Below are 14,657 nucleotides of genomic sequence, written 5' to 3' on the forward strand. Positions count from 1 at the left end.
TCCCAGACAGATTCAGACTGTTTGCAGCACAATGGAGCTATCTGGTTCACACAAAGCTGGCTAGATGGTGGAGCTACCAGGTCCAATCTGGTTGTCTCACCCAGACAACCATGCTCTCGTTCTTGCCCTGAACTATGCACACAACACACTCTAACAATAGGATTAAATTCCTGAAGCACGTGCATGGGTTGAGTTCTGATAATATGATCAGAACTTAACGCATGCACGTGCATTGATAGTATGACATTTCAAAAGGAATGACACCACAAGGAAGATCAATTCCATTATTTTTTAATTGTGTACTATAAAAAAATCCTTCACATATCGAGAAGACAGTAGACTATAATTGACAGGTTTAATGCAATGCTTTCAGGGGATAAGTTCGTTTTTACTGGACTCCACTTCTTTCTGGCTATTCATTGCATGAATTCAGATTTGGCAATCATCGCCATTCAAGCGATATTTACCCAATGGTATTAATTGGACGAGGCAAGACCACCATTGATTTTTTAAGCCTTTTAGCAGTTCAATTGTCAATGTTTGACCGCGACGCATCAAATACTGCGTGGGGTTGTGAATCTGAAATTTTGATATGATATTCCGGACAGTCGGGCAAGTGAATGGTGAAAAGTAAACTGGTGTTTGACCACAGAAATTTTTTGATAATCGACAAATTGGACAGACATTGATATTTCCACTCTTTTCAGCCAACTGGCAGAAAAATCTCAAAATATTACCAAATTAGCAAAAGTCAAAATTAATTTTTTCATCAAATAATTTCTTCACATCTGAAGACTTGCCACAGCAAATATTTGTTCAATACCTCTCCAAATATGTACTTGAGAGTTAAAAACATGCACTCGTCTAATTGATAGGCCTGGACCCTCCAACCTATGAATATTCATTGGTGGTATTGTCTCAGACGACATGTCCCAAGAGAAAAAAATGTTGTATTAGAAAAGCAGTATTTGGATTACAGATAATTTAGGAATGAAAACTAATTGAATATCTACCGGTAATGTGACTGCTGTCACAAGGGCCCTTGTGATACCAGAGGGACGAAATGCAGCACTGCCTTTAAAGCTTTTAACTTATTGTCAGAAAATAGCACATTTGAGACAAATGAGATCCTACGAAATACATTTCAAATAATACTGCACAGTGATCGATAGAGTGAAATATTGGTACAACAAAGAGTCCAAGACAACAAACTTTGGTGCTGTTTTTTTTAAATCATTCAATATGAACAATTCCTGAAAGCTGTACTTGTACTCGTTATTTACGATAGCTCTCCACAATTTTCAATGGTCACCTTCTTGGACGTTTGACCTCCATTGGAGCCAACAGCTTCCATCTTGTCGACAACTTCCTTGTAGCCTTCAACAACATTGCCAAAGACACAATGCTTTCCATCCAGCCTGCAAGAATTAGAGGAGTTAGTGAGAAAAAAGTACAAGAGGCACTTCACGAGGGTGCGCATAGCTAGCTTTTTGGTCTTGGGGACGGGTATGCCAAAAAGACACATTTTGAATTTTTTGTCAAAAAATCAAGGTCCCGAACACATTTTTTGGTTCCTGCGCTAGCCAAGCCCCTGCTTCTCCATAAAAATCGCGAGTGCCACGAAAAGCGAGCACATTACTGAAAATGAAATCTATAAAAAGTATGAGGGGTGTCTTTTTTTCTCTCGTATTTCTCACTTAATGCTATATTATTGAAATTTGCCACCAAGTGTAAATCTTAGGTCAACAGGTCACCTACTCTAAGACTTTCATGCAGTGTCAAACAGTAAGTGAAATTTATGTGGCCTAACAGCTTAGCAGCATAATTAACTCGTTCCCATTCATTGCAGGTTTCTGTAAAAGCCCTTGTTGACTTACCATGTAGTCTTGGCAGTGCATATAAAGAACTGTGAGCCGTTTGTGTTTGGTCCAGAATTGGCCATGGAAAGAGTACCTAAAAAGGGAAAGCAATACATGAGAGTGTTGAGAAGTCATTCCTCTCATGCGATTTACTTCCAGTGGGGGCATCATATCAATAGTGGCCCTTCACTGTACATTTGGCCCTTCACTGTACAATTCCATCTAAAATGAAGGCAGGCCATCTTCCAACCAGACAGAATTTTACAAACTGCTTGTTTAAATCATAATGCTTCTTTTAAAACACTGGTAATTTCTTCATTCTAAAGGACTGGCAACAACCAGTGCATACGCACTGGATACCTACCTGGCCCTGTATGCTTCAGCTGGAAGTTCTCATCAGGAAACTTCGCTCCGTATATACTTTTGCCGCCAGTGCCATTGCCTTTGGTGAAGTCACCGCCTTGGCACATGAAGCCAGGGATGATGCGATGGAAACTGCTGCCCTTGAAACCAAACCCCTTCTCTCCAGTGCAAAGGGCACGAAAGTTGTCTGAAGCGAGATATGTAACACATTTCAAAGAGATGTTGAAGGACTATATGTACATATACCATGTCAACGCTCTTTAGCCTGTTTAGGGGCGCTCACCAAAGGCCCATCGTACATATTAGGTGAAGTGCACTGCACTCCCAACATAGCAAAATGAGACAATGTTCTTTTTACGCCTTGTCAAATTACATCAGCACAGCAAACGGAAATTTGTGTCTCGTTCATTGGTGTAGTCTTTCTTTGTTGGTGCACTGTGGTGGGCATAAAAATTGGATGTACTATATTTATTTATAAGCTTGTCTGCAAAAAGGAAAAATGTGTCGAAAATCTCTTCACCCATAACGTCGACGAAAGATAATGGATGACAAACAAACCACAGAGCAACTCACCGGCAGTTTTTGGGACTACATCGTTGCGAAGCTGCAAAGTGGATGTCAAAAGTCATGAAAATAAGATGGTTTTAACAAGAGAATTAATAAGAATACCCGAGTTTGCTTTCTGTCGGGTTTTGACTATAATGGACGGTCTGGACTAGCCTACTTGTGTGCATTTATATGTTTGGGCTCTGGTTGGTTTGTCTCAACTGAATTTGTGTATGTCCCAATTTTTGATACTCGACGCAGGAGTTCATCATGCGTAGAGCATAGCCTAGAGACAGAGTAGAGTTGGCTGGGGTAGGCTAAAACATGACATAAAACACATTTTTTCAGTTCGAAGTAAGGTAACGGTAGCCTACCTCCATGACAATTCTACCAGCAGGGTTTCCGCCAATGGTGATGTCAAAAAATACTTTGCTTTTTGCCATGGTGGAAGCAAATCGCCGGAACACTGAGAAATGAATTTTGGTATTATAAGGCCTCGGGAAAGCCTACGAAATCGGGAACTCAATTCTAACGATCAGCACGTGGGTTAGAAAAAGGCGGAGTAATAAAGCGTCATCGGTTTATATAGACCGGTTTATACCACTGGCTTCCGCGTGAATAGTCGTGATTATTTCACTCCTCGCCTTACAATAAATTTTCCACTAAAAAATATTTAAAATATGATCTAGTGTCAAATGATGTAGTAAAAAAGAAGTATGCTTCGTGGACTATGGAGTGGGACTATCAGCCCACCTGTTGTTATATAGAACTATTTTCGGCCGCACTGATACCGGCAACGACAACGCCAACAAAATGGCTTCGCAAATGTCCGCAAAAAAAATTTCACCTAAAAATAATGTATAATAGGGTTAAAAACATTTATCAGAGTAAACGAGAGCAATAATTTGTTAGCAGGAAGGTAGAACTATATTATTAGATGATGTTAAGCCACACCAACAAAGTCCATGAATGGATGAAAGTCATAAAATCCCCAACACCGTACAGAATAGGCAGTTCCAGTTTATTTCTGAGGAAGAAAACAATCCTGTCCATTGTTGGTGTGTGTTTTTGCTTGCTTTTCCTGACCGTACTCAGATGGCCAGGTACCAAAGAGGAAAAATATGCCTGTGGAGTTAGACATTACAATAACACTTATCCCTTGACACATCCGATGAAAGATTTGAAAGGAATTCAATTACGCTTTGCAGTTGTCACCGATTTAGATCATGATTCCAAAGTGCAAGATGTGAAAAACAAATGGTTCAGTTATTTAAGGATGGGCTATTTGTCTCTAGTTGGTGAGAGTACAGAAATCAAGATCGAATGGGACAAAGATCCTGTCACTTTGCAGTCTTCGATTTCACAAGGTGGGCGAGGAATGGAGCTTTCAGAACTTGTTGTTTTCAATGGCAAACTTTACACAGTGGATGATCGTACCGGGATTGTTTATGAAATCTATCGCCATAAAGATGTAGTGCCTTGGGTTATACTACCTGATGGGAATGGACTTACAAACAAAGGTATGCATGAGTTGCTTTGAATTGAGTCTCGCAGCCAGATGAAAACCCTCTACTAGCTAGGCTTGGGAAGTTGATTATGTCAAAATAAAATAATCGTTTTATCACAAAACAAATGATTTTCATCATTATTGTGTTCAATCATGACAACATTCAAAGTTTTTATTGTAGGACTAAGAGCTACATCTCAGTCTGACCTCTGCACTGCAGTGCCCTTAGATCAATTATCCATAAGTTGTGTTGAAGTATTGTTTTGTTGATTTTCATTTGTGTATGAATTTTGCCACGTTAAGAATCATTCCATTTGTGTGCAATTGATAATAGGAATTGAATAAGTAAAGACTAACCCGGTACTATTTTTCTACATAAAGGTTTTAAAGCAGAATGGACTGCTGTGAAAGATGGCAAACTCTTTGTTGGTGGGCTTGGAAAAGAATGGACTACAACCAATGGAGAGCTTGTGAATCTTCATCCCCAGTGGGTGAAGATAATTGATCATAACGGACATGTTGAACACTCTGATTGGCATCTCAATTATAATACTCTGAGACAGGCTGCTGGCTTTCAGTATCCAGGTTGGTATAGTAACATGATACTTGAGACCTGATTGGCATTTTAAGCAGTGTCACGTTGCAAAGTTTTGCTAAGTTTCTTAGGTACTGAAACAAACGGAAGCCTACAACAGCTGACAGATTTAACCATAAATTACATGCCTAATTGCCAAAGTGTCTGTAATCATGGGTAAGGGCTCACTCAGTTACTGACCCTTGGGCCTTGACTCAGTGAGGGTAAAATCAGTTGCCCAATCACTATAGCTTTGGGCAAAGTCTGTGAGATAAAAGGGCTTGAGTGGGTAACTATCTTAAATGAAGAGCTAAGCTACATGTATGAAGTAACCAAAATCGTTCAGCAATGAGGCATTATTCTCAACCCGTCAGACAGGCAATGTGAATTAGAAATTTTTCATTTCTATTAATTTTTCATTTCAAATTCACTATCTTTTTGCAGGCTATATGATTCATGAATCTGCTGTTTGGAGTGATTTTCATAGAAAATGGTTCTTCCTTCCTCGCCGAGCTAGTCATGACCGTTATGAGGAAATGGCTGATGAAAAACGGGCGACAAATCTCATGCTAATTGCTGACGAGGACTTCGAAAAAGTTGAGGTGAAACGCATTGGCCCACTGAATCCAACGCATGGATTTTCATCTTTTAAATTCATACCCTTTACAACTGATAGCATAATCATTGCACTGAAATCAGAGGAAGATAACGGACATGTTGCATCTTATATCATGGCATTTAATTTGGATGGTGATGTGCTGCTGCCCGAGACGAAGATTGGAAATTATAAATTTGAAGGAATTGAATTTATATAAGTCTGTTCAGGCACTAATGCTTTATTTATTTTTTTGATGGATACTATTTATTTTTATATGGGTGTGGGAAGTGTTTGGAGTGTAGGTGTTGCTGTGTTATAGTTGCTCAGAAGATTTTTATACATGCAGTTGTAAGTGAAATATTACTCATTTTATTTGATAAATGTGTTTTATCGGCTGGCTGATATTATAGCTTCCCTATGACTATGAACATTTATTGGTTGGACATTACTCCCACAGGATGTAGCACTGTTCACTGCCAAAATTTTAATTGTTTGTTTTGAAGTTGTAAATATTGCGGGTGCTCTCATTTTATTGAGATAAATGTCTGTGTAAATGTTGATGGCATTATTACATACACCCAAAGGTAGAGACAGAAGACAAACAGTTTGAAGTGTAAGCACTAGCATGTAAGTGTGTAGATTTCCTTACACATACAAAGAGTGCCAACCCAAGGGGTCGCTTCCACAAATTCTCTTGTGTCAGGCGCTTCAACAAATTTCTGAACAAGGATGTGCATGCACTACCCCTTTCTAGGAGTGACCTTCCCCCTTGGGGAGCAACCCTACTGGAACCTGATATTCTATCGGTACTGCTCGGCCTGGCATTATTTTGAGATTCAGGCATTCTCTGATAATCTACCTGTGCAGATACAATACCAGTCAGTGAAATGGCCTTGGACTGAACTATTGCAAAGGATTATTGCATACTGCCGAATGCCTTCAAGACAATGCACATTTTAATTTTAATATGTAACTAAAAATGGATGGGCCTATTTATACTAGGTGTTTTAACTACTGTTAGAAGTAGGTTGTAACTGATCGACCAGACTCATAAAATGGGTCAGGCCCCACATATTTATAGAAACATACATAATAATCTCTTGCTGTCAACTTTGTGCCGTTTCATTAGTATTTCTAACTTGCCTTTCTATATCTGAAGATTAGTTGGTGAACATACATGTACATGCTATAATAATAAAGGTCAGATCATGCACTGCTTTGCCTGAGCAACTGTGCAGATGATGTCATCCCAAAACAAGACACCATTTCGGATGTCAAATTCACATCATTGACGCGTGTGGCGGCCTTTTTGGTCAGTGCAACAGTGGCAATGGTGATTTGTTGCAGTGTCAACTGAGATGTTAGGCATGCAGGTTTCGCCACACTAACGAAGAGCTACGAACAATGAGGTACGAAATATGTTAATGTACTTAGAAAATGACTATTTTAGAAAATTTCCCCGATTAGTTGTAGTCATAGTCATACAACTACAATGTAAATGTAGAAGATGACTTGTGAGTGTTGCAATAAATTAGCACAGGTCAGTATTCTTTTTGAGCATGGCTCTCCACGGATCATTCAAGCCGAGACCAGGTGAAATTGTCAGGTTAGAAACTGTGTTGTGGCTTGGGCCTTGTCTGGTTGAAACCCCCAAATTTCCCTCAAAATTTTCATCATCTTGTCCCCCAGAGGTGTAGAAAAATCCAACCTGTTTGCCTTTTTAACTCATTTAACAGTCCAGAATGATTGGTTGAATGATGTAACTGCACAGTCTCTATACTGGTATTTTCTCCACATATTTAATCTAGTTCTACAAAATACTCCCCCTTATTTTTACTGTAATATAGTCATGTGATACCATACTTCTATTTTTAGCGATGTCTTGCATTCTGTTTCATAACTTTGCCTTGTCTCCTGAGTAAGTGAAGAGGTCTAGTCACTTGTGTCGTCAGTATGAATAAACATCATACAATGTAGGATCGTCTTTTAAATATATTTTGGTAAAGTTTATAAAATCTTATTGATAGTGGTGTCGGGAACAGTCAAATGCCTACTTTTATCAAGAATCAAATAAGTCAATGTACAAGCTTTTGCTGCAGTGTACTGAGGCCTAGTCGGCTTAATGAGGCCTAGTCAGCTATAATCAAATTTTTTCTTGACTGTTTGAGACAATCCCATTTCTTGAACAGTTGTACCAAAATGACCATTGGCATTATTAAGGGCAATATTACCCAGCTGTTGGCTGCCTGCTCAGTCACCTCCTATTCTACATAAGTAGTTTTCATCGAAAAATTGCACAAAAAAAGGAAAAAATTCAAAATCTGACTGAAATATCGCACTTTTCCAATGTTGACTCTGATTTGACTGGTGTAGCTCTCCACGCATCGACTCTTTCCACGTGGAACGGTAAGGCGTTTCCTGCTGGAGCCAGTTGCTTTAATAATAATGCCAATGGTCCTTTAAATCTCTATGATACTTAGAAGATACAAGGTCGTGATATGATAAGTCTGGACCAGATTATTGTGGGCACCTGTCTTTTGATCGCTAGTGATTCAAAACCCTGCAGCAGCGAAAAGTTTAAAAAATGACTTGCCTGTAGTGTAAACATGTAACCTAGTTATTACTATTCTTGGGATTGCTGGTATTTCAATTGAGACGGCATGGAACCCAAATGTTATAACTAGGTCAGTGTACTTCTTGGAGGAGCTTTGAATTTCATGAAGGTTATTGTTACTTATGAAATATATCATATTTTTGCTGTGATGAAAATACTGACCTTTCTCTGAATAGAATAGAAGAAGGGTTGGATGTTGTAATTTTGTAATAAACTGTCACAAAATATACATGTAATTATTCTTGTTGTGTCGTATTTCTTCAAATGACTGACAGTTTTTTTTGGTCAACATCTCCATCCAAGGAATAGGGAAAATGGTTGTCATAGTGGGCTTCTCAGATCCTCCCTATATGAAAGACCATGTTGGTGAGGCATCTTGCTTGACCAAGCTAATACCAGATCAGATCCTGGTGAAAGTTGCATATTCGAGAGGCAATGCACAGTAAATAGGTTCAGTGCTGCAAGATTGCCAAATTATCTCACTTCATTGGCTTACTGCTGAATAGCGAAGAAATGCCTTAATTCTGAATATTGTCTTGGGTGGCATCAACATGTACATGTATAATAACTACCACAGGAGGAGAAATTGCTATACATTTTGTCCAGAGAATGGGCCTCGTCTTGGACATAGCATACAAGTATACCCGAACATGTAATATCTGTTGGTAATGCCAATGAATGTCTCCCTTTAAGTGTGTAGACACCATGCAACTCCAATGAACCTGATAAAGAATATAGTCTTTCAAAATCCAAGATCATATCGGCACGCATGCATGATACATTTTTGCCATTACTTCACTGGTTGACTGACAAATGATGAAGGGAGCATTTGGAAGATGCATACATTGATTTGGCTAGCACAGCCTTCCTGATAATTGTCCTTGTGGCATCAACTGCAAGGATGGTCTCCCCAGTTGCTACCGCAGAAGGGGCAAGAGGATTTGCTAGAAATCACGTCCCGAGAATAGGCTTGCGATATCTGTCTGTAGTGCCAATGAATGTCTCCAGTTCAGTCTTCCTGTCTGTAGACAAGATGCACACTACACTTGAATTTGGATGAACTCTATGAGCCAGGCACACAAAATGGGAATAAAACTTGATTACAAGTTTCGAATGTGACTTTTTATTTACAAACCTACTACAAATGCTGTTTCTGGGATAGAGAATCAAGTATTGATTAACATTTGTCCAATGATAAAGACAAAAGAGTATCTTTGATGGAACATCCACAAAACAATTTGGACGGTAGTTCAAGATACTGATAATAAATAAATATGCTATGACAAATGACCATCCGAAGCAGAAGGTCCATCCTGAAAGTTCTTTTATCTTTACCTGCACACAAATTACATCATTTCTGGATTGACTGATTATATACAATAGTCTTACTTATTAGTTTTCTGGAGTGGAGATTTGTATCAACATTGATCGTACTACAGACATGGCAAGTGAACAATTTAGTCAGGGTGTTTGGAATTAACCCTCAATGCATGAGACAAGTCTATTCATGGTGCAAAAGCATTGTAGCAAAATCGAATGAGAAAATTAAAGTTGATTCAATATATCTTCATATTTTCACAATTTGTACTTCTCCCAGGATATTTTAGAATTAGACCATGTGCAGAAAGTATATCATGTCATGTACAGGCTGAAAAAATCTCCAAACAAAAATTTAATCAGCTGCCATTAAGATTACAAATGAAACAATACTCCGTTGATTACCAAACATCGCCATATATAAGGGGTAAATAAAATGAAAAAAAAACTGTCACCAGTAAATCTACTTTTAATAAAATCAAACCCATGAAAAATTGAAAGAACAAGAGTCGTTTTCACAGACTTCACTTTTAGATCATTTTAAGTAATTTGTAATGGTCTGTCTGGTCTCTGACCAAAATTATTTCGGGGACAATGTTGCGACTTTAGGGAGCCGAGATTCACAAGTTTTTACTAACACACAGTTACAAGACATAGTAATATTTATGGCAGTTAAATCATTTATTGTAAAACGAGTCACAAATACTGTACGTTATTTTGCAGTTATGCCAGGTGAACGGGGGTCAAGAACAATACATAACATAACCACACTTCACAAATACCGCAACCTGTGGATGTGAATCACTACAAAAACGGAAGTTATAGGAATTCCCATCAACTTTTCATGCTAAATGGCCACTATTCAATAGGATTGTTTTAATTGAAAGAAGTCCCCTTGTGTATTATAGATTGGATGGCCCACATTGGATCAGAAGTTCCCTTCCGTCAGTCCTCTTTTTTCCCCTTGTACCAAATTTTCCAATGGAATGATATTGAACCACAATTATTCACATCCACATTTGTTCACTTAGTCTCTTGATAAAAATTACCAGCGCATAAAACCGGATAAAATATGTTTCTTGTATACAATAAAACCAAACTTGAGTAAAAACAAGGCAAGGTAAACACGCAGTTCATTTGATGAGCACGACTTCAACTCTGGTCTAATTGCTTCGTTCAACTGACGCCAGTTGTGCATGTGCATGTGCTGCACAAGAACCCCTCTAATTCTCCGAGAGATGACATGGATGAAAGCATAGAGCACAACATTGGCAGACGCATTAGTCTTGATAGATTTTAAGACCTTCCCAGCAGTGCACCAATGATAACACCAAGAATACAAATCCTTGATATCACCAACAATCATTACATTACAAGTTCCAAACATAACAGCTTCTTATTTCATCATACAATAGAAACCACTACAATGATGTAAGATCATAAACTTTGTCTTGAAATTTAGTCTTTCTGATTTTCCCCTTCCCAGAGTTTCAAACCAGTGAATACCGAGCAAGTCACAAATTTTGAAACATAACACTGCTTTCCGTCCATCAAACAGTAACTGAACACTGTAATGCTGAAGAACGGACTATAAGATCTCTTTCCCTGCAGTTTCAAGGCACCCAGCAAGTTAATGAATAAAATTCAATATGGCTATGATGACATTAGAATATTGTGGCAATTTACAGTCATGTAGTTAAGCAATATCGTGGCATCTGCGTTGGTCTCCTTCTTGTATGATGACAACCTCCTTGAATTCTCCAGAAATGGGAAGTAAACTTTTATCTACACCTGACAACTGAGTTATTCTACTTCCATCTGAAAAACAAGAACAACAATATTTACTATCTGTCACTATCATAACTGAAAGACCTCATTATTTTACTGCATCAAACAGTTGCATCAAAGCCAAAAGTAACACAAAATCAACCAACATTTCTTAAATATTGCTCCGGGAATTATCGGTAGTTCAAATAATTCATCAAGGGTAAATTGTGAAGCTGACTGCCATCTAGTCTCACCCTCAGTATGGCAGACCCACACTCCAGAGCAACAAGACATGGACCCACCTTGGAATTATAAGCATCTAATTGTGCATCTAACTCTTCTGCTGTTAACTGTTTTTTCTGTCCGCCCCGTCCTCTTCCACCACCTCGACCGCCCCGTCCCCGGCCACGTCCTCCACGACCACCTCCTCCACTGGCACTCGCACTTCTGAAATAATTATATTAAATAAATTAAATATCTTATTAGACTACAAGTTAAACGGAAACTTCTATGGTACACTCGTCTCATGTATTCTAAATCAATTGTAGCCCACTAGATTTCATTTTAAAACTTGTGCCACATCTAAAAAACAGCTTCACTAAAACTAGCTCACAGTGGTGAAAGACATTCCGACTCGGACCAAGTAGGACACACTCTGATCATTTCACTTCATGAAGGAACGAAAAGTTCATGCAATCATTACCAGTGGTACGATACGTACCTTGTCCTCTGAAAACCTGAACTAGCACCACCACCAAATGCAGCGCCTCCACTTGTCCGTCGCTGTGGTGCGGCGGCCTCAACTGCGCCTACTAGCTGTATTGACATGGGGCGACCTGAAGAACAAAAGAAGTGAACAAGCCAATAAGACTACATCTCCTTGGACCCAGTGCAGTCCATTAACCCTTAAACCGCCAGAGGCGACGATTGTCGACATAAGGGGGAAAGCGCCAGAGGCGACGATCGTCGACAGCAGACGTTTAGTTCCACCTGTCTGCTAAGAGATGGCAGTGAGTGTGCATGTACGCTCTTTGGTACTTCGACAGTGATGCTTAGCACAAAATGGCATCGAACAAATTTCAAGTTTCTATACAAGCTTTTGAGTATTTTATCAAAAACTTGAAGCCCCATTTTCGCGGGAATGACGTCATCAGGAGTAATTAGCGCTGCTACGACTAATTAGACGGATGCTTCGACCAGGAATCGGATGGAAACGATGTATTTAGACCCAGACTTCATATTAAAATACCAAGGGAGGTATAAAAAGCTGATGGAGGTATGTTCTGGCCATATTTTTGTTGATTATGGGTATTTGCACTAATTAACCCCTAATTAGTAAATTTTGGCGGGAAATGTCACAAAAATCGACGGGAATTACCATTTGTATAAAATCATCAGTACATTCCATAGTGTTTGTAACAAAAATAACGTTGTTATTAATCATTTTCAAAAATGCTCGGTTAATTCGGCGCTCAGGGGTAATATGATTTTGTTAATTCGGCGCTTTAAGGGTTAATCAGTTGAAGTTGCCTCGTATTAACATATGACCTAAAATTCACAACGGAAGGAAGAGTCCTTGGAACTGGTTCAGCACAACACCGGAAAATAATCTGGCGGTTAAATTTCAGAAGTAGGTAAATGAAAGACAACCAAGTTCGGAAGACGTGATATTTTCCACTTGGAGATTTGGTCAAACAAGATGACAAATTGCAGTAGTTGAAACTATGGATGATAGCTGGAATTCCGTTTACAATCCCAATTGGACAGTGGGATGCATCATCTAGCATGCCTGCCCTTAAATTCTCCTCATCACTTGACATGTTGCAGGTCATCAGTCCAACTGTAACGGCCCAACTGAAATCTGCATAAAAAAAACCTCCCTGAATCAAGAAACTTTGTGTCCAGATGAAAATAAAATGACGGGGGAAAAGATTATTTGATTAGAATATCGAATCATGTCATTCGAGTGCAATCTGGGGGGAAATTGGGTTCAAATATTCTAGTCTTCTTCCCTGGTACAAGTTCAACACTTTGGACTGGATTCCCTCCCTAAAGTCTATAAATGACTCTCCCGTCAAGATTCTTTCCAAAGCATTCAAATGCACACAGCACATTTAGTATGAACTTACCTCGGCTACTGTTGACGTTGGGCGCCTCTACACACTCACAGGTCACAGGGTGATCAGCAGGGTGATAGAGTACGGTACCTAACCACAACTTGCAGACCAAGTGGAAGGGAACATCTAGGAAAATTGAACCAAACCTGCCAGGGTTGCACGTGAACCTTACATGCTCACGTAACCATTTGCTTACCATCAAGCGGTACATTATTATATTGTTTCATGGCCCTTAAAGCGTCAGAACGCTTTTCAAATTCGACATCAGCTGTACCAAGCGATCTTCCTGACCGATCGTAGTGCACGGCTGCCTTTTTCATGGGACCAAATTCTGCAAATAGTTCCTGAAATAGGAAAGAATAAGTGTCAGAACACAAGCATCCAAAGACCTGTGAGCTCAAATTTATATTTCCTTCTTCTAGATACTGAATATGTTGCATGATGACTCAGTATAAGTCATATACTTAGATTTTAGTGAGGAAGTTTGGCCAATAATCTGGAACGAGAGGCATCGCCTATAAACTTGACTCTAGGCTGCCTGAAGAAGCATGAAGAAATGATGTTTTTTAAAGTACAAACCTTGACATCATGGTCACTGACACCAAAATCAAGATTGGAAACATGAAGTTTCCCATCACGTCCACCGCCTGTGGTTCTGAAGCCACCACCACCAAGACCACGTCTCTTCACTGGGCTGTTTCCGTTGCCTCCCTCATACATATCATGCTGCCACTGGTCATCTGGGACTTGTCTGGTCTGAAAAAGAGACAAAATAGTTTGTACACAACGAACAATGGAATGAATATGAACCATAAACTGAATCAAAGACATAACCGGCTAAATTAAACAACAGAGAAATCGAAGACTCACTCTGGCAAAACTTCCTCCACGGCCGCCTCTTGTTCTCTTCTGGACACCGCCTCGAGATACACCGCCAAGGCCACCGCCTCGTCGGCCACCACCACGTCGACTGACGCTGCCTCTGCCGCGAGCTCCACCGGCACCTCGACCGGCACCGCGGCCGCCCTTTCCCCTTCGATTTTGCTTGATGATGTCATCTAAACTCATATCTATTTTGTCAACCATTTTCTATGCTTTCCGTTCTATCAGTCTAAGGATAAGTAGGTGAATTTGAGATCTGCAAGTCGGTAAATTCGGGCTTTTATGCGAGCTTTCAAAACAAAAGTTCGCAGTTCGGGTTGAAATCGGGGAAAATGGCGAAAATGCACGCGCCCGACTGATCCTCTGAATGCCGTGTACTGTTGTGAGCAAATGGATATGACACCAAAATATATAGAGAAAAGAACTAACACCAGTTTGATAAAGGGTGTTGGGTAATTAGTCCAAACTGCTAATTAGCGATTAAATCCTGCACGGGCGTATGAAAACAAATAA

General features: G+C 39.5%; 3 protein-coding genes across 3 annotated transcripts; 1 reads left to right on the top strand and 2 right to left on the bottom strand.

The window, feature by feature from the left end:
- Positions 1 to 275: 275 nt before the first annotated feature.
- Positions 276 to 3,329, bottom strand: LOC135492238 (peptidyl-prolyl cis-trans isomerase-like). Its single transcript, XM_064778556.1, has 5 exons — positions 3,143 to 3,329; positions 2,796 to 2,826; positions 2,224 to 2,409; positions 1,878 to 1,953; positions 276 to 1,418 (listed from the first exon to the last, which is right to left on the bottom strand). Exons 1-5 carry the CDS (start codon positions 3,209 to 3,211, stop codon positions 1,280 to 1,282), a joined length of 501 nt encoding a protein of 166 aa, XP_064634626.1. The 5' UTR covers positions 3,212 to 3,329; the 3' UTR covers positions 276 to 1,279.
- Positions 3,330 to 3,584: 255 nt separating this feature from the next.
- LOC135492225 (soluble calcium-activated nucleotidase 1-like) lies at positions 3,585 to 8,279 on the top strand. The gene is made up of 3 exons (XM_064778529.1): positions 3,585 to 4,288; positions 4,657 to 4,860; positions 5,294 to 8,279. The coding sequence occupies exons 1-3, from the start codon at positions 3,706 to 3,708 to the stop codon at positions 5,662 to 5,664; spliced, it is 1,158 nt and encodes a 385-aa protein (XP_064634599.1). The 5' UTR covers positions 3,585 to 3,705; the 3' UTR covers positions 5,665 to 8,279.
- Positions 8,280 to 9,161: 882 nt separating this feature from the next.
- LOC135492231 (THO complex subunit 4-like) lies at positions 9,162 to 14,498 on the bottom strand. Its single transcript, XM_064778542.1, has 6 exons — positions 14,133 to 14,498; positions 13,842 to 14,018; positions 13,459 to 13,606; positions 11,867 to 11,981; positions 11,448 to 11,592; positions 9,162 to 11,196 (listed from the first exon to the last, which is right to left on the bottom strand). The coding sequence occupies exons 1-6, from the start codon at positions 14,346 to 14,348 to the stop codon at positions 11,182 to 11,184; spliced, it is 816 nt and encodes a 271-aa protein (XP_064634612.1). The 5' UTR covers positions 14,349 to 14,498; the 3' UTR covers positions 9,162 to 11,181.
- Positions 14,499 to 14,657: the final 159 nt, after the last annotated feature.

The sequence above is a fragment of the Lineus longissimus genome, chromosome 1, assembly GCF_910592395.1.
Source record: "Lineus longissimus chromosome 1, tnLinLong1.2, whole genome shotgun sequence".
Classification (NCBI taxonomy): domain Eukaryota; kingdom Metazoa; phylum Nemertea; class Pilidiophora; order Heteronemertea; family Lineidae; genus Lineus; species Lineus longissimus.

Coding starts and splice junctions, on each gene's coding strand:
- LOC135492238 (XM_064778556.1), bottom strand. CDS start 3,211: ATGGCAAAAAGCAAAGTATTTTTTGACATCACCATTGGCGGAAACCCT. Junction 2,827..3,142: donor CTGGTAGAATTGTCATGGAG/GTAGGCTACCGT, acceptor TCCACTTTGCAG/CTTCGCAACGATGTAGTCCC. Junction 2,410..2,795: donor TGTAGTCCCAAAAACTGCCG/GTGAGTTGCTCT, acceptor ATCTCGCTTCAG/ACAACTTTCGTGCCCTTTGC.
- LOC135492225 (XM_064778529.1), top strand. CDS start 3,706: ATGATGTTAAGCCACACCAACAAAGTCCATGAATGGATGAAAGTCATA. Junction 4,289..4,656: donor GAATGGACTTACAAACAAAG/GTATGCATGAGT, acceptor TTCTACATAAAG/GTTTTAAAGCAGAATGGACT. Junction 4,861..5,293: donor TGCTGGCTTTCAGTATCCAG/GTTGGTATAGTA, acceptor ATCTTTTTGCAG/GCTATATGATTCATGAATCT.
- LOC135492231 (XM_064778542.1), bottom strand. CDS start 14,348: ATGGTTGACAAAATAGATATGAGTTTAGATGACATCATCAAGCAAAAT. Junction 11,982..13,458: donor TAATAATGTACCGCTTGATG/GTAAGCAAATGG, acceptor TTTGTTCTTCAG/GTCGCCCCATGTCAATACAG. Junction 11,593..11,866: donor TCAGGTTTTCAGAGGACAAG/GTACGTATCGTA, acceptor TAATTATTTCAG/AAGTGCGAGTGCCAGTGGAG.